Raw genomic sequence first — 21,167 nt, forward strand, 5'->3', positions numbered from 1 at the left:
GCAGGTGCCACCATGGCCAGTTGTTGTAGCTTTAATATGATTTCTCAAATGATTAGTGATGTAGAGCATCTTTTCATGTCCTAAATTACTATTCATGTCATGTGTATGCAGGCATGTACCCATATTTTAATTTGGATTGTTTGTGTTTTTCTTACTGAGTTGTGAGAATCAATTCACTCTTGTATGTTGTATACCAGTCTTTTATCAGATATATATGTTGCAACTATTTTTTCTGCCTTTTCATTTTTGTAACTTTTTTCAAAGAGAATTTTTAAATTTTGATAAGTGTAGTGCAGCAAAATTTTCTCTTATGGATCATACTTTACATGAATGACTATGATGTCTTTGTCTAAACAAAAGTCAGAAAGATTTTTTTCTCCTATACTTTCTTCTAGAAGTTTTATAGTTTTAAGTTTTGCATTTACATGTATGATCCATTTGCACTGATTTTCTATATAATGTGACTATTAATATTTCTAAAGGTCTCTTATGCATATAATTATATCTGATCATTATTTTAAAAAAAACTGGCCTGGGTGTGGTGGTGCACATCTATAATCCCATCTACTCTGGAGGTGGAGATCAGGAGGATTAAGGTTCAAGGACAGTCCAGGCAAAAAGTTAGTGAGACCCCCCCATCCCAACAAACAAGCTGGGTGTGGTGACACATGTTGTAATCACAACTCCATGAGAGGCATAGTAGGAAGATCATGGTCCGAGGCCAGCCTTGCACAAAAAGCATGAAACCCTATCTGAAAAATAACTAAAGCACGAAAGGGCAGGAGGTGTGGCTTAAGTGGTAGAGTTCCTGCCTAACAAACGGGAAGCCTTGAGTTCAAATCCCATACTGCCAAAAAATAAGAAACCTAGAAGGCCCAGGTGACAATCCAGATAAGTGGTAAAGTGCCTGCCTAGTATGTGTGAGGTCCTGGGTTCAATTCACAGCACTAAAAAAAAAAAACTTTAAGGGGGAAAGGTACAGCAGGAATTTGAATTTCCACTTCACAGATGAGAATATTGATTAGGAAAGTGCTATTTGATTAGGAAAGGTCCCACAGCTGATAGGAGGTGAACTTGTAATGAAAGTCCAGGTCACCTGCCATCCCTGGCCAGTATTTTTGTCTACAGGCAGCTAGGGCTCAGGGCTACCAGCAAAGTGAAGATTTTTAATGGGGATCTGAGCAACCTACTTGCTCAAATAGAAGACATAGGCAGTGGAGTAAGCACTCACCTCAGTCAGACTGCAGTTCTCTGGCCCACTTGGGGCTCTACAATTGGAGACAGGCAGAAGTTGGCTCAGTGCCCTGCTCAGATGACAATGAATGCTTTTTGATGATGATGATGAAGAGCTGGAAGGTGTTCAAAGGAGAACTCTGAAAATAATTACAGAGTTAGAAATGAAAGCTAAGAAGAAAAGTTAAAGGAAGTAAGATTATTTAGCCTAGAAAAGAGAGGCTCAAGCTGAAATTCAATACAACCTTCAAACAAAAACAAAAAAACAAAAGCAAAGTAACAACCACAAAAAAAAAAAAAACTTGGACTTTACTTCTAGGGACTGAGAAAGGGGAATTGGGCTGGAAGAATCTAAATAAAGGGGCAAATTTCTTCCTCCCCAGGGAGGGTTGCTACAGGTAAAAACAGGATAAACTCTTGACTTTGGAGGCAGAGATTTACCAAACATGGGCTTTGATGAAGGATTTCCTCATGAGGGTTACATGGCCCTCTGTATAGTGTCCTTAGAAATCTTTAGGTGGCCCCCAAATCTGCTCTATATCCTAGTGCATTTTCAGGAGGCTTTTGTCTGTGACCTTCCCTGCTCCTTAGTGTTATCATCGTCACAGGATTGTTTTGATAGCTGAAACAAGCCTGACCATAGCTCCTGAAATCTTACCCCCATGCTCCTCTCCCCTGAATGCAAGCAGCTCTGTTCCTAAGGCTACAGATCTGGCTTACTGTTCCTGGAAGGACCTGAAATGTTGAGTCATCTAAATCTGACCCCCATGTTTGAAGCTCCTGTTTTATATCTAGCCTCTGTTTGCACACCTCTGACCATTAGGGACTAAGAGGCTGACAATGTCCCTCTGAAAGGCTAGAGAAGCGTCACACTAAGCTACAGTGCCTTTGTGCTTCTTTTCTCTGCAGCGTGGGTAGGAGCCCTGGCGATGGGCATGATCTTCTTCTGTTCTCCTATTGTGAGTATATTCACTGACCGTTTGGGCTGCCGAATCACAGCAACCGCGGGGGCTGCTGTTGCTTTCATTGGCCTCCACACCAGCTCCTTCACCAGGTAAGGCGAGGGGTTCCCCCAAGGCCAAGGATTGGCTTCACGCTGGGCTCATCTAGGGATACTTTTCTCATTGCAGAATCTCCTGTGGTCATGGACATGTAGGGCCCTCAAAAACCCTGCTCCCAGAATTCATGACCCTGTGGAGCTCATCTATGTAGGATCTGCAGGACACATTTGTAGGGAATATCCCCAAAGAATACCCAAGAGATCTGGGCTCAAGCCATGTTTTAGACATCAAATGGTTAGGGAAAACTGAGAAGTACCATTCTGCACTCTGAACCTCAATGTTTTGTATCTGTTAACATCAGAGGATTTGACCAGATGGTTTTTTCAGGTCCCTCCAGCTCTGCTATTCTGTTTTCCTTCAATGTGCCACACATCTCATGACCTTGTCTTCCATTCCAGGAATGAGCTACTTGAGTGAGCCCATGTGAACACCTGGCATTCCAGGATTCCCAGAGGAATCTCATGCCAAAAAAAAACAGGTCAACTGAGTCCAAGGCTGTTTTGGCATACCTGTCCCTTTTCTGGGTACCTTTGGCTGTGGATGGATAGATGATTTGGGACAAATAAAGACTCATGTCTTGGATATGAGAAGGATGCTTAGCAGCATCCTTCACTTAGGTACAGACGTAGAACCCAGCAGCCCAGCTAGGCCTAGGCTAAACTCAAACCCTACTCCCATTTGTCCCACTGGCAGAACTTGGTAGTGTTAGGCGAGGAGAAGGCTACTGCCCTCCTCTTCTGCTTTCTTTCCTGCCAGCCCCACAGAAGCCTGTGTGTAGAGGAGGGAGGATAAAGACCCTACATCACAGCCAGAGTAATGTGGGATTCCTAAAGAACTCTTTGCAAGTTATAGAAGCTCCTACTTCCAATCTGCCTGGACTGATGTAGGAGAATGCTGGCCTGGAGACACAGAAATGGCCACAGTGACATGTCTGGAAGGGAGGCAGAGTTAACTTGTCAAAGAGTTGCTCCCCAGAGAAGGGTCATGGCTCTCTAGACCTAAGGGTCCACTCACAGTGGAGAATGATAATACATGTTCTGCCTCGACTGGGCCCTGTGAGGGTGAGCCAGCTTTCTTTATGACTTGGGCATTTCTGGCTGCCCAGCCTACCCTCCAGCAGAGCTTAGATTTGGCTTGCAACAATTTCTTGGCTCCATCCCAGCCAACTGGGACAGAGGAGGGGAAAAACATGTCCTGCCTGGAACCTGCTCAGCACCCCTAAGGTAGCAGCTCCAAACCTTTTCAGGACTCCTCTGGTGGTCGACCTCATTTGTTCCCATTAAGCTGGTGCCAGGCTCCTTGTGGTGAGGACCTAGGCCTCAGAAGCAGCTCCAGTCTCAGCATTTCATAGCAGAGGCCTGTTTCTTGAGGCGGAGCAGAGCAAAGTGTAAACAAATTAGCAACATACGGATCTCATTTCCCTTCTAGTCCACATGGGCTCAGTCACAGGAGGAAAATGAGCTCAGATGTGGTGTTTTCTTCTGGCACTCTTCTTTAGGCACATTGGAGTAGGCGTTCTGTTCTCCATCCCCTGACCCCCTACCCCGTTTGCTCTTTCTGCAAGAACATTTTCAGAGCCAAGAAACTTTCTGGATGGCTTCACATCCAGTGGAAAATAGTTGTTTGTGGCTAGGGCTCCAAGTCATCCTTCCTGTGCCTCAGCTGAGAGCCCTGAGTTCTTTTGAATGACATGGAACAGGGCAGAGTACAACAGGGTTGATGAGGCTTTGACAAGCACAACTCAGGAGCCTCTTGTCCTGGAGCCCACCTAGAAAAAGATTCACCACACAGCACCCTGAACTGAATCTCACATTTTGCCCCCATGGCCCCTTCTTTGAAGGTCTAGCTCCTTTACCTTAGATAAGGCCCCAGCCCAGGCCCATCCCATTGGGTACCCAGAATCTAATGGAAGAAGAAAGACTCCAAGGAACCTGATAGAAGAGGAGCAACTGGCTTAAGCTATATGTTCTAAGTGGAGGTAACCCATTTGAAACTAACCCCATACCCCATACAGCAGATGGAAAGCAACAATGATGATAGTTATATGGGAATTATGGGGCTAGTACCACATTGTCTCTATAGCATAGGCCCAGTCCCTTAGTTTAAAGACCAGGTCTGTACCTGGGGAAGAACTGCCTGACCAAAAAGAATATTGAGTAATTTAGTGGTCAGATAAGAATTATTGCAAAATATATGGAGGCATCAAAATGAAAACAAAACTCTTCACTAGATTGTGCCAATATTGTCCGGGGGCGTATGGCTGGCCACACTGACCTTCCCACGGCCTTTTCCCTTCTGACACTTTGCCTTCTGTTTCAGAGGCTTATGACCACAGCAGAGCCTCAGAGCTTTAAGCCAAGGTCTGTTTTATTTGGCCAGGCCCACAATGTCTTTAAAAGTTCACTTCTTGTCAAGCAGCCAGACTACTCAGGGGGAACTAATCCATACCACATCCAGCAATAGTAGCAGATTCTGGAAAATAAAGAATCCTTACCCTAGGGTCCCCATGGAGATCATCCAGAACTTGGGGTAAAGACCTTAGAATATGTAAATCTTGGGCAAGGTTGGAGAGGGGGTGTCTTTCAAGAAATCCTCAGCCATTTTCTGAGATAGTAAGGGTCCTGAGAATGGAGAAAGATGCTGAAGAGTCCCTAGGGAGGGTCTCAAGCTTCCAGGGTCTTGGCTCCTGGCAGACTTTTGTTATCACTTGGGATAAAGATTTGGCTCCCAGCCTACCCATGATGTCTAGGTGAGCATTAAGGTAAAACTGTCCTTTCTAAGGCACTGACTTACTGTCTGTAACCCCTCATCTAGCTGCTGCAAAGGCTGGTTCTGGCTCACTTTCAAACAATACTTTTTCACAGGGTACTATGATTCATGCTACAATCACACAGACCTGAATTCAAGTCCAAGGTTTTTTAATTCCCAGTTATACTTTAGGTAAATTACCTCTCTGAGCCTCTGCGTCCCCATCTGCAAAATGGGGTTCAGAAGGCCCTGTTCCCTATCTGCTGTCAAGGTCAGTGGCAAGTGGGGCTGTGGGTAAAAGGTGAAGGAATGGAAGTCTCAGGAGGCTGAAGCGGGGGAGAGGTAGGTATATTGTTGGTCAGGCGGCTGAGGATAGCTCTTGGTATCTCTCCCACAGCTCCCTAAGCCTGCGCTACTTCACCTATGGGATTCTCTTTGGTTGTGGCTGTTCCTTCGCCTTTCAGCCATCCCTCGTCATCCTGGGCCACTACTTCCAACGCCGCCTGGGTCTGGCCAATGGTGTGGTATCTGCTGGGAGTAGCATCTTCTCCATGTCCTTCCCCTTCCTCATCAAAATGCTGGGGGATAAGATCAAGCTGGCCCAAACCTTCCAGGTGCTGAGTACCTTCATGTTTGTTCTTATGCTGCTTTCACTCACCTACCGGCCCCTCCTGCCCAGCTCCCAGGACACCCCAAGCAAGAGAGGTGTCCATACCTTGCACCAGCGCTTTCTGGCTCAGCTCAGGAAGTACTTCAACATGCGAGTGTTCCGCCAACGCACCTACCGCATCTGGGCCTTCGGGATTGCTGCTGCTGCCCTTGGCTACTTCGTTCCCTATGTACACCTGGTGAGAAGACCAGAGTGGGCCCACCCCTTGTGGCCCAAGAAGCTGCCCTCAACCTGCCTGGAGTCCAGAGGGTGGGGGTGGAGGACACTGAAAGAGCAGAGCTGGGATCTCCAGAAAAAGAAGCAAAACAGTGGTTGGAGATATCCAGGGAAGGAAAGAGCATAGGTTGAGGGAGAACCTTAATGGAAAATGAAGGGAGTTCCTTAGGGGAAGGCCCATGAGTCATGGCTCCCCTCATGGTAAAAGTTATATAGATTTTTAAAGATAAGTATCGCTGGGATGCAGGAGCCTGGCTTGGATGACCCAAAACCACCTTTGTAAAGACTATGTTCAGGGAATGCTGGTGCTTGCTGTCAAATTATTTTTAGGAAATAACACATAATAGGTCTCCCTAGCTTCATAATGTGTAGTAATCGTTTACATTAGTCACCAAAGTTTCAGTAAAGAAGCCCTTTCAAAGGCCAGGTATGGTGGCACAGGCCTGTAATTGAGAGGATCAGTCCAAGGTTGGCCCTTGGCAAAAACGAAAGACCCTATCTAAAAAATAACTAAAGCAAAAAAAAAAAGGGCTGGGGTGTGGCTCAGGTAGAGCACCCGCTTAGCAAGCATGAGGCCTTGAGTTCAAACCCCATACCAAAAGGAAAGAAAGAAAGGACAAGGGAAAGGGAAGGGCCCATTCAACTGTGTTTAACTGAGCATCCACCAAACTTACTTGACCATAGAACTGATGGTTGTAGACTGTTATTCTCCACAGGTCTCAAGGTTGTGTGTGTGTGTGTGTGTGTGTGTGTGTGTGTGTGTGTGTGCTTTGGGGATTGAACCTAGTGCCTTGTACATGCTAAGCACATACTCTACCACTGAGATACACTCTCAGCTCTTAGACCTTGTGTTTCTTAAAACATGGTTTGGAAGAGTTACCTGGAAGTTGGAAGAACCTTCTCCCTGGTAACCTGATGTTGCCCCAGCATGTCAGTTTTGGGTCAGGAAATGGGGAGATTGTAGGAGTCTTTAGATTTTCCTAGTTGTCAAATCTATATTCTGACCTATCAGGGTTTAGAAGGGGCTTGGAAATGCCCATCCCACTTAAACTCTTGCCCAAAAGCCTCAAATGCAGAGGGTTCAGAATTAGAAGCTTTTGGAGGATGTTGAAAGAAGCCATAGAGTTTATCCTGGAGGCAAGTGTACAAGGGAGTACGCTCTTGTCCTAGACCAAGGAAGTGAGCAGTGTAGGGTTCTGCATATAACAACAGTTAACCTTTAGTCAGCCCCTCTTCCTCCTGTTCTGGGGGTCCGGTGTTATGCTTTTCAGATGAAATATGTGGAAGAAGAGTTTTTGGAAATCAAGGAAACCTGGGTGCTCTTGGTGTGTATCGGCGCAACCTCAGGCCTTGGGCGTCTCGTGTCAGGCCACATCAGTGACTTCATTCCTGGACTGAAGAAGATCTACTTGCAGGTGAGTATGAACACTTGTTCACTGTGGAAAAGAAGAGTTTATCCCCATGCTTTGGGACAGAATGATAGCGTGTACCACTGCAGCTCACTGAACCCCAGCTCTGACATCAGCTTTGTATAACAAGAGAAAGTCAATCAAATTCTCTGAGCTTCAGTTCTCCCTGCTTTCAAACAAAGGTAGTCCTCCTTGTTCTGCCTCTTTCACCAAGATAGAGTGAGTATTCAGTGCGTGTGGTACATATGGAACCTCTTAGAACATTTTTCAGGAAGTTTTTACTAATAATAGTTCTCTATCTTAATGTAAGAAACTGAGACCAGAAGTTAGATGCTGCCCCTCAGTAAGGACTACACTTTCTTGGGGGAGGGGTCTTATGCATCTGCAGCACTTTGTGGCATGGTGTCTCTGTCCTCTAGGTCCAGGTCCATCACCTCCTATACTTCCAAAAGTACTTGGCACTGGTTCTCAGATGCCATCCTATCAATAGACACCAAAAAGGTGCCAGAAAAGGCCAGACTTCATTTCCCCTCTCTGGTTGTCACTTTCTTCATTTGTGCAATGAGAATAATTCTTCTTTTCTATCTCAACTTACAGGTGAGGATCAAAAGAAATACAGGTTTAATCTTTTGAACAGTGACACTGATTTCCTCATATTGTGCATCAAAGCCACATGGATGCTCCAGAGGCCCGTTTCTGTGTGAACTGGGCTCTGGTTTGGTTCAAATATAGCCTGCTACTCAAGTTGTTAGTTTTTGTCTACCTGGAAGCAATACTCCCTTCCTGACTTGGCTCATGCTTTTTCCTCTTGCATCTGAGCTTATCAGGAAGTACCCAAGTATAGAACCTTGTAGAAAGGCAAAAGGCAGCCACAGAAAACAAATAGTCACAAATAATCCATCTGGAAGGTAGTTGAGTTGGGACTCATGCATCTCCTAGGAAAGCCCTAAAAGCATTTCCAAGGGACCCTGACTACATTCACAGAAGGGACTATCTCTGACAATGCCAAGTGCTTTCCTAAATACTGTTAGGTGTTTTGGGCAAGGACATGATTAATTTTTCCTGTTGTGTTTACCTCTATGCTACTTTGCAAGAGCTGGTGAATCTGCTTTGTCAGAGCCCTTCCAGTCCACTCAGTCCAGCTTCTCATCACAAAGATGAAGAATCTGAGGGAAAGGCTTCTCAGGCTATAGTAATAGAACTAAACTCTTATGCAGCACTTTTCTCATATTCTATCTTTCTCTAAGTGATGGATGGCAGAACCAAGTCTCAGAGATGATAAGTGACTTGACCAAGGTCAAATCAAGAGCTTGTGATTGAGACAAACTAATTATGAAAATTTGAATTCCTGTGCAAATATCAGCAAGTATTTTATCTGGGTGGCCTTTTAAGCATGGGAGGATGTGTACTTTCCTGGACTCTTTCACAGGCCTCTTCCCACCCTGCCCCAGGGAGGTCTTCCCTGCCAGTATAAGAAGCTCCAAGATGCCAAAGGGTTCTGAAAGTCAGGGCAATCCGGCACTGGGCCAAAACTTTATCTTGAGGAGACGCAACAGCCCCTGCCCAGCCACATAGCTCCTGTCCTTCTCATCACAGTCCCTAGGTGAGAAGAAGGGCCTGAGCAGCTTTTGCTTTCTATTATTCAGCAGGAGTTCAAAGGGACAGGAAGGCATATAACTAGTTAGTGAGCTAGGCTAGGACCAGTGCTTCTGCTGACTTTCCCTACTCACCCTATGCTCCTGCTCCCTTTCTTTACTCATAAGTGACCCAGTTACCACTTAGAATAACTTAAAATAGTATAACTGAAACATCTTCATCAACTGAAACTCCCTCATTTTAGAAACAGAGCATCTCAGGGCAAGAGAACAAGACAAAGGATGAACTTCTTTCCCACTGGTTTCTCAAGGTATTCCATCACCAGAATCGGCCTCCTTTTCTCTCTGGATCAGATGCAGGAGTACAGGCCTAGGGGAAGAAAGGAGGGTACCTAGCCTCAGGTTCTGAAGAGTCACCCACTACACCTTGTGGTTGCTACTGCTGGTGAAGACAGGCACACATGTCTGGCATCTAGACCTTGCACAGTCTGTTGGAAAGGAAATGGTGACAACCTTCAAGATAGCCTCACTTTGGGCCATTTTTTAAGGCCCGATTCTCAGTTCCAGGAGGGATTTTTAATTTCTAAACCTTGGTAAGGTTTCATAGAGGATTTTAAGAGGCAGCTATATACAATAGCTAGCAATTATAGCTGATTAAAATCAGTTAATGGGGTTCTTTGTGTTATATAACTCTAATTGCTTTAATGGGCTTGGTTGATAGGTGGGTCTGGTTTTATCTCATAGTTGTGTGTGAATCTTCTAGAGGAGAAACTGGGGTGCCTTGGTACTTATTCCTAGCTTTTGCCTAGCTACTTCAAAATGGCCTGAGAAAAGTTCAGAAGCCCTCCATCAAAGAGATGTCCTTAGATGGCATTCCTCAGATGGTATTGTCCTCTCCAAAAACCAGCTGATCAACCTAACAAAACCACTGCCAGCAACAACACTGAAAATTTTTAGGGCATGAAACAAACTTACATCCACTCCTTCCGTGTGTCCCTGGGTAAGCTGGCCTGCCTATTGGACAACTACAAACTATTGGCAAATCTTTGGGTCTCTTAAGGCCTTAGTAAACAGATCATGCCTTAGCCCTGGTCCTGGAATGACCTGGCTCTGCCTCCAACACACGTCTTTATTCTGGTTCATAGACACAGGTTGCAAATGACCTTAATTAAAAAAAAGAGCTGTGTTGGGCTGGGGGGGGTGTGGTTCAAGTGGTAAAGCACCTGCTTAGAAAGCACAAGGCCCTGAATTCAAACCTTAGATGATGGAGGGGGTGAATTCAACTATGATATATTGTAAGAACTTTTGTAAATGTCACAATGTACCCTCAATGTACAACAAAAATATGATTAAAAAAAAAGCCAGTACCCCACCCTCAAGAAACTCAGCTGTGTTTCCACTGGCTCTCCTCCCTGTTGAGAGGGAAAAAAATCAGCTTCTAGAAAGACAGTTTGTTTTGGAGTCATTTTGCTTGGCCCAAAAAAAGCTCAGTGGCTAGTCAGTACTGCTAGGCTGGTTTTAAGATCTGTAGACACCCTGCTAGTGGCTTGGTTCTCCATAAAGTCTCCTTCGTTGCCCCCTGCCCAGGGTGTCTAGCCAAGCCCAGAGGCCACCAGAACCATGATGTCTGAAGCAGGTGATGTGTCCCATATTCTAAAGCATAAGGAACTTGGATGAACCTTCCAATGGTCTCGTTCATGCCATGGTGTTTTCTAATAACAAAAATGGCCACTAGACTCCTTCCTCAATTTAGGAAGCTGCACCTTCCATTGCAGCCTTCATCTGATCATCATGCCAACCTTTTTACCCACTCCTCTCCTCCCCTTCGTCTTCCCATACCTTACTTGGATCAGAGAACACCAATATGGCCTGATCCTAGACCCTAACCCCTGGGGACAACCAGACACAGAAACAGAAAGCAGAAACGGCAGTTCCTCCCTTTAGCTCAGGACGCAAAGACCAACTTCTTGGGCCAGGGACCGTGTCCATCCTTTTTTTTTTTTCATTTTATTCATACATGCATACAATGTTTGGGTCAATTCTCCCCCCTTCCCTCCACCCCCTCCCTTACCCCCCCAGCCCCTTGCTACCAGGCAGAAACTATTTTGCCCTTATCTCTAATTTTGATGAAGAGAGAGTATAAGCAATAATAGGAAGGAACAAGGGTTTTTGCTGGTTGAGATAAGGATAGCCATACAGGGAGTTGACTCACATTAATTTCCTGTGCGTGTGTGTTACCTTCTAGGTTAATTCTTTTTGATCTAACCTTTTCTCTAGTTCCTGGTCCCCTATTCCTATTGGCCTCAGTTGCTTTAAAGTATCTGCTTTAGTTTCTCTGCGTTAAGGGCAAAAAATGCTATCTACTTTTGTTTTTTTTTTTTTTTTGGTGTCTTACCTGTCCTCATACCTCCCTTGTGTGCTCTCGTTTCATCATGTGATCAAAGTCCAATCCCCTTGTTGTGTTTGCCCTTGATCTAATGTCCACATATGAGGGAGAACATACGATTTTTGGTCTTTTGGGCCAGGCTTACCTCACTCAGAATGATGTTCTCCAGTTCCATCCATTTACCTGTGAATGATAACATTTCATTCTTCTTCATGGCTGAGTAAAATTCCATTGTGTACAAGTACCACATTTTCTTAATCCATTAGTCAGTAGTGGGGCATCTTGGCTGTTTCCATAACTTGGCTGTTTCCATAACTTGGCTATTGTGAATAGTGCATGTCCATCCTTTTTAAAAATGCTGCTAAGTTCAGTTAAGTAGGGGATGTCATAAGAACTGAATTCTTCAGTGTGGGATATAGGAGGGGCATGAGTAACTATTTACTGCAACCTCTCTCCTTGTTGACACCCCACCCCATGCTCCATTTCATAGATAGTAGAAATGAAGATCTGAGAAAGAAGATATCATTTGCTATGTAGTTTGGGCTGATCAGCACATGACTTCAGTCTCTTGCTCTCCAGGTCCTCTCGTTCCTGCTCCTGGGCCTCATGTCCATGATGATTCCCCTGTGCCGGGACTTCGGGGGCCTCATCGTTGTCTGTCTTTTCCTCGGCCTATGCGATGGCTTCTTCATCACCATCATGGCCCCCATTGCATTTGAGCTGGTAGGCCCAATGCAGGCCTCACAGGCCATTGGCTACCTCCTGGGAATGATGGCCCTGCCGATGATTGCTGGGCCTCCAATTGCAGGTGAGGCTGATTTCCAGGGATGACATGAATCAGAGTCCTGGGGGTTTTTTAGGGTTTTTTGTTTGTTTCAACCACACCCCCCGGGAGGGTGGTAGCTCTTCTGAGTAGCTCTGCTTTTCTATGTCAGAATACATGAAACTCCTAACCACTACTGGTGGAAGAGATTAAACACAGTACATAGGCATGGATCCATTTGGGAGGATGGGCTTTCCATGGCTGTATAAGCTTCCCTGGGGTTCTATTATAGACAGAATGGCAGAGAGTAGAAAGAAAATGGAGTTGCAGCCCAGGCTGGTGACCAACTCATGGTCCTTCTGCCTCAGCCTCCTGAGGTTGGGATTATAGGTGTACACCACTGTGCCCAGCTCTGATTCAATATTATGTTACTCTCTCCACAATCACATGATTATTTTCAAGGTAGTTGGGTAAAAGAACTGGAAAAGATAAAGTCCACCCTGGTTTTATTAAAATTGAGAGACACCTTCCTCCTTCTCCTCTGCTGGCTTTGGAACTGAGCCTGTAAAGAGACTTGATTAAGGAAACATCCCAGGACTGAGCCAATGAGGCTCATCTCCAGCAGGTAGCAGGCAGTGCTATCGTGCCATCTTCCAGCACTCTTAGCTTCTCCCTCCACCATCACAAAAGGGCATTGTTGGTACCTCAGGGAATATGAGAAACAGGCAAACCAATGAAAAGAAACATTTCCTTTCTAGGGATTTACTGCAAACATTAATTCATGTGTCAGCTTCTCCTAGGCTTGTCAAATAATTCCACAAATACTCCTTGAACAACAATTATATCCAAGGCATCATGAAGGCACTGTGTGACAGTGGCAAATCTTTCACTCAAAGCTCTTACGCAATAGTCATACTGCCTATGGGAGTGAGAGAGACTCTTACCAACCCTTGATACCAACAGTGAGTGCCCAGAACCCACAACTCCATTTTGCTTTATCTACTGAGTAAACAAAGGGCCAAGGGCCTTCTTGCCTTTTCTGTGTAGTGTTTCTGGGCTCATCTTACCTATGAGGTACCTCACATTAGCTTATGGAGCTAATCAGCGCAGGCCTTGCATCCCATGCCAAACACATCCATGGTATTGGCAGCATGGAGGAATTCAAAGAAGCCAACCATATCTGTGACTGGAAAAAAGATATACACATACAGCTTCCTTCTAGGGCAACTGGAACTTCAGAGAAAGGGCTCTAAAGAGAAAAGGCAAACAGGAACTCAGTTGAATTGTTCCACAACGACAATATGGGAGTGGGGAGTAGGAATAGGGACTATCACCATGAACCAAGAAAAGGCGTGGCTGTCTTCTGTGGAGTTCTTTTAAACTGGATTCCTTCCTAATTCCATCCCTGGGAGCGAAAGTCACAAATGTAGAAACTTTAAGAGAAGCTTCAGGGCTGGCAGAGTGGCTCAAGTGGTAAATCGCCTGCCTAGCAAGCATGAAGCCCTGAGTTCAACTTCCAATTCTGCCCACCGCCACACACACACACACAATGAATCAGCTTCATTGGTTTCTTTCATAATGAGCACTTACCACAAGGGCCTATGGCCCAGTTAACCTCAGGGAGGAGCCCCCTGCCTTGAAGTTGAGGGAGCACCTGAATCAAGGCAATGCAAGCTGTCTGGATAGGCACTGGGATGATTCCTAGAAGAGGCAGAGAGCATCTTTGGGTGACAGGGCAAAACTGACTTCTGTCTCTTGACTGTTTCAGGCCTCCTTCGCAATTGTTTTGGTGACTACCACGTGGCCTTCTACTTTGCTGGTGTGCCCCCTATCATCGGGGCTGTAATCCTCTTTTTTGTGCCTCTAATGCATCAAAGAATGTTCAAGAAAGAGCAGAGGGATTCCAGCAAGGATAAGATGTTGCCGCATGATCTGGACCCCAACGGAGAGCTACTGCCGGGCTCGCCTACCCCTGAGGAACCAATTTAATGCCTCTTTCTTGCCATTGTGCGCTCCTCCCCAGCCCTTCCCCTTCATCCCACCCTGCTCAGCATTTACATTTTTGCCACCAGCACACTTGTTCCCAAACCTGTGCACATAGCATTTCAGCCACCTGACTATCCCTTTGGAGCCAAAGCTCTAGGTGTTCCAAACTCATTAACCAAATTCTCCCTATGAATGCCTTTAAACTTGCCAGGGCCCTTTTTCTCCCAGAATCTGGGAAAGCTTGGGATCACCCCCGGCCTCTGGATCCTCTCCTTATTCTTTCTAACCCCTGGGAGAGAGGAGGATGGGACCTCTGGCCCCAGCTTGTTAGTCATCCACTAAAATCAACTGCCAAAGGTGCTACTGTGTCCCCAGGAAACTGGTGGGGAGACTCAAGCCTCTGTTTGCTGAGGAATTCATTGCCATTCATCCTTGGGAGCCATTGAGGGTGGGGTAGGGAAAGGGAAGCAAAAAAAAAAAGGATGTTAAAAAAAGACAAGGAACCTTGTTTAGCCTCAGAATTCCTGAGTGCTATGGCTTCCCAAGAGCTGTGTACAGGCAGCATCTCCATGAAGCAGTTGGTTAATAGTCGGCTTCTCTCTTCCCTTCCTTTCATTTTTCCTCTACTGTCCCCTCTCTATCCTCTTCCCCCTCTATTTCTTTTTATAACTGTCATAGACACATAGGTGCTTGGAGAAAGGAGGGACCCAAAGTTTGGGCCAATCAGCTTCATCTTGGCCTAGTTCAGTCCTAACACTAGCAGTAATTCTACTCATCTCAAGCTGAGCCACATCTCACTTTTTTGGCTCAAACTGATCTAATCATAGACTGGAAGAGTAGACTATCACACAGGGAAGAGACCTTAAACACCATGAGTCCATGTTTCTCCCAAGCCAATAAATGCATTAACCAGGAGGCCTTTCCAGTTCCCCATCCTTGTATCCATATGTCAAAATGTGAAGAAACTCCTTTCATCTCAGCAGGCAGAGGAGAACTAATGACAGTGTGCTGGCATGGTGGGGCAGGGGCAGTGGTTATTGACATGGTAAAGGACCAATTCCTCCATCTGTCAGTTTTCATGACAGGTCCATATTCCACCCAGGCCAGGAAGTTGGCTATTTTAAGAAAAATCTCATTCAGCACCTGGATCCCCAAAAGGTAGGCAGCAGCTATAGGGTTGGGCAATTTCTTTTAGGAAGGGGAAACCACCCTAGCCTTTACCACCCAGTGTGTCCCCCATGCTGGGCATCCTGAGCCACTCTGCTTAGTGGGTATTAAAGGTGCCAGGACAGGTAGGCTCTGGATCAACTTCATCCCACTGTAGTCAGTGCCAGATACTTCCCTATACCCAGGATCTGGGCAGCAGTCTTACTGAAGAGCATTCCAAGAGCCCCTAGCTAGGGGCAGAGGGCACTACCAGGCTATGTCCAGCTAGCTCACCTCATTAGGAGCTCATCCTCTCTCCTCACTCTGTTTTTGTGTCTCTTTCTCCCCTCTGGACCTTTGTCTATTGTGTTTCTGTCACCCAACCTTCCATCATCTTTTTGCCAGGCATCCCTGGCTGTTACTTGGAGCCAACAGTAACTTGCCACCCCACACCAGGGTCATCCCAGGGCCAGAAGGATGAGGTTGCCCTGAGGGGCTCCAAAGAAGACAGTGGTCCCCACACATGAGTTTTTCCGTTACAAACAGGCAGCTGGGGCATGATTGGCCTTTGATGGTTTCATTCAAGGCCAAAGTCCTGAGCCCCCCCCTCCACTGGTCCCAGTCCAGCTCTTATCAACTCCCCAAAGGAAAACCCACTGGTTCTGGGCTCTGTGGGCAGGAAGGGGCCTAGTTACTAGCCTGTCAGCTCTAACAGCAGTGGAACAGGAGACGCTGGGCCCCAGGCGCCCTGTAACTCCCAGGAGAGACCTCTGAAAATACCAGAGCAACAATGCCCTTGCTTCCATTCCTCCCTGCCCTGCCCCCACCAAGTCACTGGAGGGTGGTTCTGCAGGGCCTCCTTTGTTGCTCATGGCTGGATAGCTCTTAAGAATCAGGCTGCCACCCACTTCTCTCCAGATGAAGGAAAGATGAAATCTGCCCATTCAGGTGTCATATAACATTGTGTCAATTTACTTCTTCCACACATGTGCATGTGTGGGCTTGTGTGCTTTTGGAGAGAATGTTGGTTGGCAAAAAAGCAGCACAGTATTAATATTAGAGTAGGATGCAGCCTTTTATGCACCACAGTAAAATCTAGGAGAACGAACAAAATTTCAGAGCTTCAGACCTGGGACGTTTAACTCCTCAAGGGGTTTGGAACAAAATAAACAGATCTAAACATTTGGTTCTGGTATGTATGTTGCCTATGAGGGTAAAATAGTCTTAACCTGGTTAACACCAGGAAGTTTGGCTTCAGAACTGAAGTCTCATTCCAAATCAGATTTCTGCCAGGGTCTGTGCTCTCTGTGAAAGCAGACAATGGAAAAGGTGAGGAGCTACATGGAGGTTTGGGGTTGGGTACACTGTTTGAGATTGATTTTTGGGGGGGAACTCTGAAGTGGCAAAGTGGTTACTTCACAAAATCAGAACATGGTTACTGGCTGAGTCAGAGTGGGAACCCTGCAAGGCTAGGCTACTACCTTGCTACAAATATGCCATACTGAAAATTGGCAAACACCTTAGCAATAATACAATTCAAGCTCCAACTTCCTTTTGTCTCCCTTTATGTTATTGCTGGGGAACCTGAAGGATTAGTCTAGCTGGGTCATATAACTCCACAGTGACAGAGCCTGGAATATAGAACCTGGTGATGTAGGAGAGAGACCTACAAGAATGGCAAAGCTAGGAGTAACATTGTCTATATTCTGCATTGAATTTAAGTGGGGAAACTGAAGCCTACAGATAGGAAGGGACTGCTACAGGTTCACAGAGTTCATCAGTGACAGAGCAAGCTGAGACGTGAACTCAGGTAATTGACTTCAGTTCAGGCCAAGCACTTCGTTTTACAGATGAAGAAACTGGTCCTAAGATGAAAAAAAGGACTTGCCCACTTCATTCATCCACACCATAGTAAGCCCATTTCCAAAAGGATGTCAGGAGAATAAGACCTGAGCAAAAAAAAAAAGCTGTTCAAGATTTAACTTCCAGCTTACCCCATCCCTGTTCACAAGTATGGGAGCACTCCCAACCGACAGATACCTTTGCTATTCTCTATCCCAGCCACTCTAGACCTTCATGCAGCCTTGGCCTTGGAGATCTGGTTCCACTGACTGCCCTTCCACTCCCAATAACCCAAGAGGTACAAATAAAGTCCATCTCCCTCTAATCATCCACTGGGCTGTGTAGGGGAAAGAGAAGGGGCCAGTTTCCCTTGGGAGAGTGTGGTTTACCACCCAGCTCTTGGCTATTGTTGTTTATCCCACCTCAGTGCAGACAGGCTGCGGCCTCCTCATCTCCTCCCTGAGATGATTATGCTGAGCTAATTACTCTGTTCTGGTGCCAGGCCCCAGGCTCTCCCACCCAAGATCTGCTGCCCCCTCAGTCCCTCCCCCAGCACCCCCAAGGGCTCAGTCTGTGTTTGATCACTCAGGATCATTAGATTTCAAAGCTGTGGAATCCCATAATTTTTATGAGCATATGCTCTGCTCCAGGGCCTTTTCATGTTTGAAAAGGCAGCCAGCTCCCTGCCATTTCTCTGCAGTAGCAGAGCAGGCCAGCTGACAGGGATTACAAATCCCCAGTGTCTGACTACTGGTGCTTGGAGAGGGTGGGTGCCAGTTAGAACAAGAGGCAAGTTTTGAAATTCTAATAAGCTGAAATGTAGAGACCCCAGAGGAACAAGGAAAGGGACTGGATACCCAGCTCTCCCAATGATTGAGGAGTCCATGCTTCAAAGGCCCTTGGATGCCTGCTTTTCAGCTCTCTCTAGTGGTCACCAAGCACAGTGGTTTTCCAGACATATCAGAATATTTCCCAGGGACTTGCTGTGTCTCAGGCACTCTACTAGAACCCAGGAACTTCAGGAATGAATGGAACAGATTTAGAGACAACAATGAGAACAGAAGGAATTTGTATTATCTTCTTTCCAAGATACCTTTTCCTCTTCTGGGCCCCAAGGCCTGGAGTGTACCGACCTTGGTCGCAAAATTCAGTCCTCTCTGGGGCAGGACAGGGAACCACACGCCCCGTCCCGGAAAGAGGCAGCCGAATGTCCTGCCACCCCCGCGACTGGCCTCCCGCAGGCCAGAGTCCCCCCAGAAGAACTACACGCCTCAGCGTCGGTTTCCTGCTGAGCCCAAGCCAGATAAAATTAGCCCATTGCTCACATCTAACAAGTCTCAGAGCCCGCGTCTAGCTGGGGGGAAGGGGAGGGGTAGGCGCAGCTGAGCCGGACCACTCGAACCAGAGGACTGACCGACAGCACCTGTCGGGCTGCCTCCTGGCTGCCCGGCTCCTGCCAGTGGCCAAGGCCCCCGCCGCACCACACAGAGTTACAGACCAGCAAGGCGACCGCCACCCTTCTGTTCTTTCCCATCCCCCACCCACTCCATATGCCCTCAAGACCTCTGGGCCCTGGGGACCGGGGTGGGGTGCTAATCAGTACTATTTCCCGCCAAAGCCCCACGCGCATCCCACACTCTGGGACCGCCTGGGGGTGGAGATGGCACCGGGGTCCGGGCCCTGGCTCTTGCTCCCGGTGCCGCGGCTAATCTGGAGCTACGTGGGTGGAGAGGAAGGCAGGGGCTCCCTCCATCCATTTCCCCATCTAGCAGGGTAACAAGCCTGGAGCGTGCCACCGAGATGCCTCTGGCCCTGCTTCTCTGAGCGAGGCCGGCCGAGCCTGCAAGAGGGCGGCAAAAGAGGCGGGAGGACCCGGCCTCGGGCCCTGCCAACTGTCCCGCGAGCCAGATGGAAAGACAGCAGCTGCCATGAGTCCCGGGCGCAACCCCGCCTCCGTGCCCCGCCACCACCGCCCTGCTCCAGGGGCCGCAGTGGTGACAAGACGGCGTCCTGTCCCCATCCCCAGCGCTGGGTCTCGAGCCCTCCAGGTGATCCGGCCTGGGCCCGCCGAAAACCTCTTCCAGGGGCCCCTCCTCCCTACCTCCACCCTCCCTTCACCGAGAGCACCGGCTGCCCAGGCTCCGGACCCGCGGGGACAAGGGGCAACCATCCTCCTTTACCCTCCTCTCCAACATCCCACCCGGGGCCTCCTCCACCTGGGTCGGCCCAGCGGGCCACTTCCGCCAAAGACTCCGCCAGCCCTCGACCACCTCCCCAGCACGTGCGCAGCATGTGCGAGGCGCTGGTCGAAGCCCCAGCACCAGAACAAAACAAAAAACCCTGCCCTGCCCTGGGACTCTGGGCGACAACCTCGCTGGTGGGAGCTACCAGCTCAGGCCCGCTCCCCTGCCACACAGCTCCCCGGATCCCACCTAGGGAAGAGGGGGACCCCGGCCAGCGGCTGCCCTGACATGCATTGCACAGTTGAGCAGGCAGGGGCTGCCCAGGCCGGAGAAGCCTCCTCCAAACCTGTGCCGAGCTCTGGCAATGGTGCCGGGCCATACTGTGCCCCAGACCCGCCACCTCAGGTTGCTCCTTACCAAAGCCCTCCACTCGACTCCCCACTGGCCTGCATCTTTCAGCTGCTTGCCTAGTGAGGGTGAAGGAGGCCCTGCCACGAGCTCCCCAGCCCTGTGCGCCCACAGACACTCTCCCTCTCTGGAGGTGGAGTCTTCTGGAGAGGGATGGTGGTGGTGGCCTTGCAGATTCTTCTGTCTTAAGGCTTTGCAAAGGCCAGCGTTTCCTCCTGTCAGTTCCAGATCTTTCTGCTACCTGTCCCTCCTTTGCCACGCCCCCCTAAACACGCACAGATGGTCCCTTATCCCTCAGCAACTTGAACACGGGGCCTCCCCCACAAACCATATCTGGACATAGAGGTCCCTTTAATGGTAATTAGGGCTCCTTCACCTGTGGATAAGCAATTTAGAGTTCACGCTTGCTCCTTGTCACACTGCCCTTCCCTCTACCCTGGGGGCAGCTGCTCCTATGCCCATTTTACCCATGGGGGAATTGAGGCCTCCCGGGCAACTGAATGCCAGGTGGACTCCAAGGTTCTTCCACCCCATTTCACAGAATGTGAGCAAATCTCTCTTTTCCTCTGGCTTCTCAGAAAGCCTGCCTACTGCTTCTGGAGTCAGCACCTGCTTCTCGCAAGCCCACTCTGGCGCCCACTGATGTCTTCGGTCAGGAAGTCTCACTATGGAGGCATGAGGGCAGCAGAAGCTGAGCTACAATCCTTTGCACCCTACCTACCTACCTACCCCTGCCACCCCCATGGAGGGCATGTGGAGAGGCATTAAGAATCCCTGGTCTGCCTTTCCTTGGGAGTATGCATCATCATCTTCTGGGTTCTCCCTCTCAAAATGAAGGTAAAACTCCAAAATCAGCTCTCTTTGCCTTTTCTCTCTCAGTCCTTTCATTACTCAATAAAATTGTCACCTCCAAGGGCTAATTTTCAGGGCCTTGATTGCTGTTCAAAAGGTCCTTTGTCTGGGTTTGTTATTGGGTGGGAGAGTAGAAGCTCATTTTAAAAGTAATTTTGGGGGGTTGGGACTGGGGTCTGAACTCAGGGCTTCGGGCATTCTAACACTTGAGTCCACTTTTGCTCTGGTTATTTTGAAGATGGGTGTCTCGCAAAGATCGCCTCCAATCACGATCCTCCTGATCTCAGCTTCCCAAGTAGCTAGGATTACAAGCATGAGCCACTGGTACCCAGTTTTAACGTAATTATTATTACATATCTTCTGCCTGGTAGTATATATTCCCCAAGTCTCTCATCCTCCCACATCTGACTTATTGCTAGAATTTACATGACTTCCCCAGTTTCCCATGCCAACTCAGATGATCCCAGAAGACTAACCCAACTAGTCTAGTGGGCTAGACTTTTCTAGTTGAAGGCCTATCTCCACAAAGACTATCACTCTTGGAGAACGGGGCGGGGTGGGGGGGGGGCAGAACAGGTCCTGGCTGGGGTTGTTGGTACCTGTTGAAGGGGTGAAGAGGTGGGGAAAGGGAATGAGAGGGTGAATATAATGCCAATACTGTGTACACAT

General features: G+C 47.8%; 1 protein-coding gene across 1 annotated transcript in view; it reads left to right on the forward strand.

Annotated features, from left to right (window-relative positions):
- Slc16a2 (solute carrier family 16 member 2) overlaps positions 1-16,398 on the forward strand; it is a 104,571-nt gene extending 88,173 nt beyond the window's left edge. Inside the window, exons 2-6 of the mRNA XM_074064031.1 lie at positions 2,143-2,287; positions 5,440-5,890; positions 7,200-7,343; positions 11,898-12,126; positions 13,850-16,398. Of these exons, the coding sequence (XP_073920132.1) occupies positions 2,143-2,287; positions 5,440-5,890; positions 7,200-7,343; positions 11,898-12,126; positions 13,850-14,070 (1,190 nt within the window). The 3' untranslated portion in view covers positions 14,071-16,398. The remainder of the gene's footprint in view (positions 1-2,142; positions 2,288-5,439; positions 5,891-7,199; positions 7,344-11,897; positions 12,127-13,849) is intronic.
- The last annotated feature ends 4,769 nt before the right edge of the window (positions 16,399-21,167 follow it).

Source organism: Castor canadensis, chromosome X, assembly GCF_047511655.1.
Source record: "Castor canadensis chromosome X, mCasCan1.hap1v2, whole genome shotgun sequence".
In the NCBI taxonomy this organism is placed as follows: Eukaryota; Metazoa; Chordata; class Mammalia; order Rodentia; family Castoridae; genus Castor; species Castor canadensis.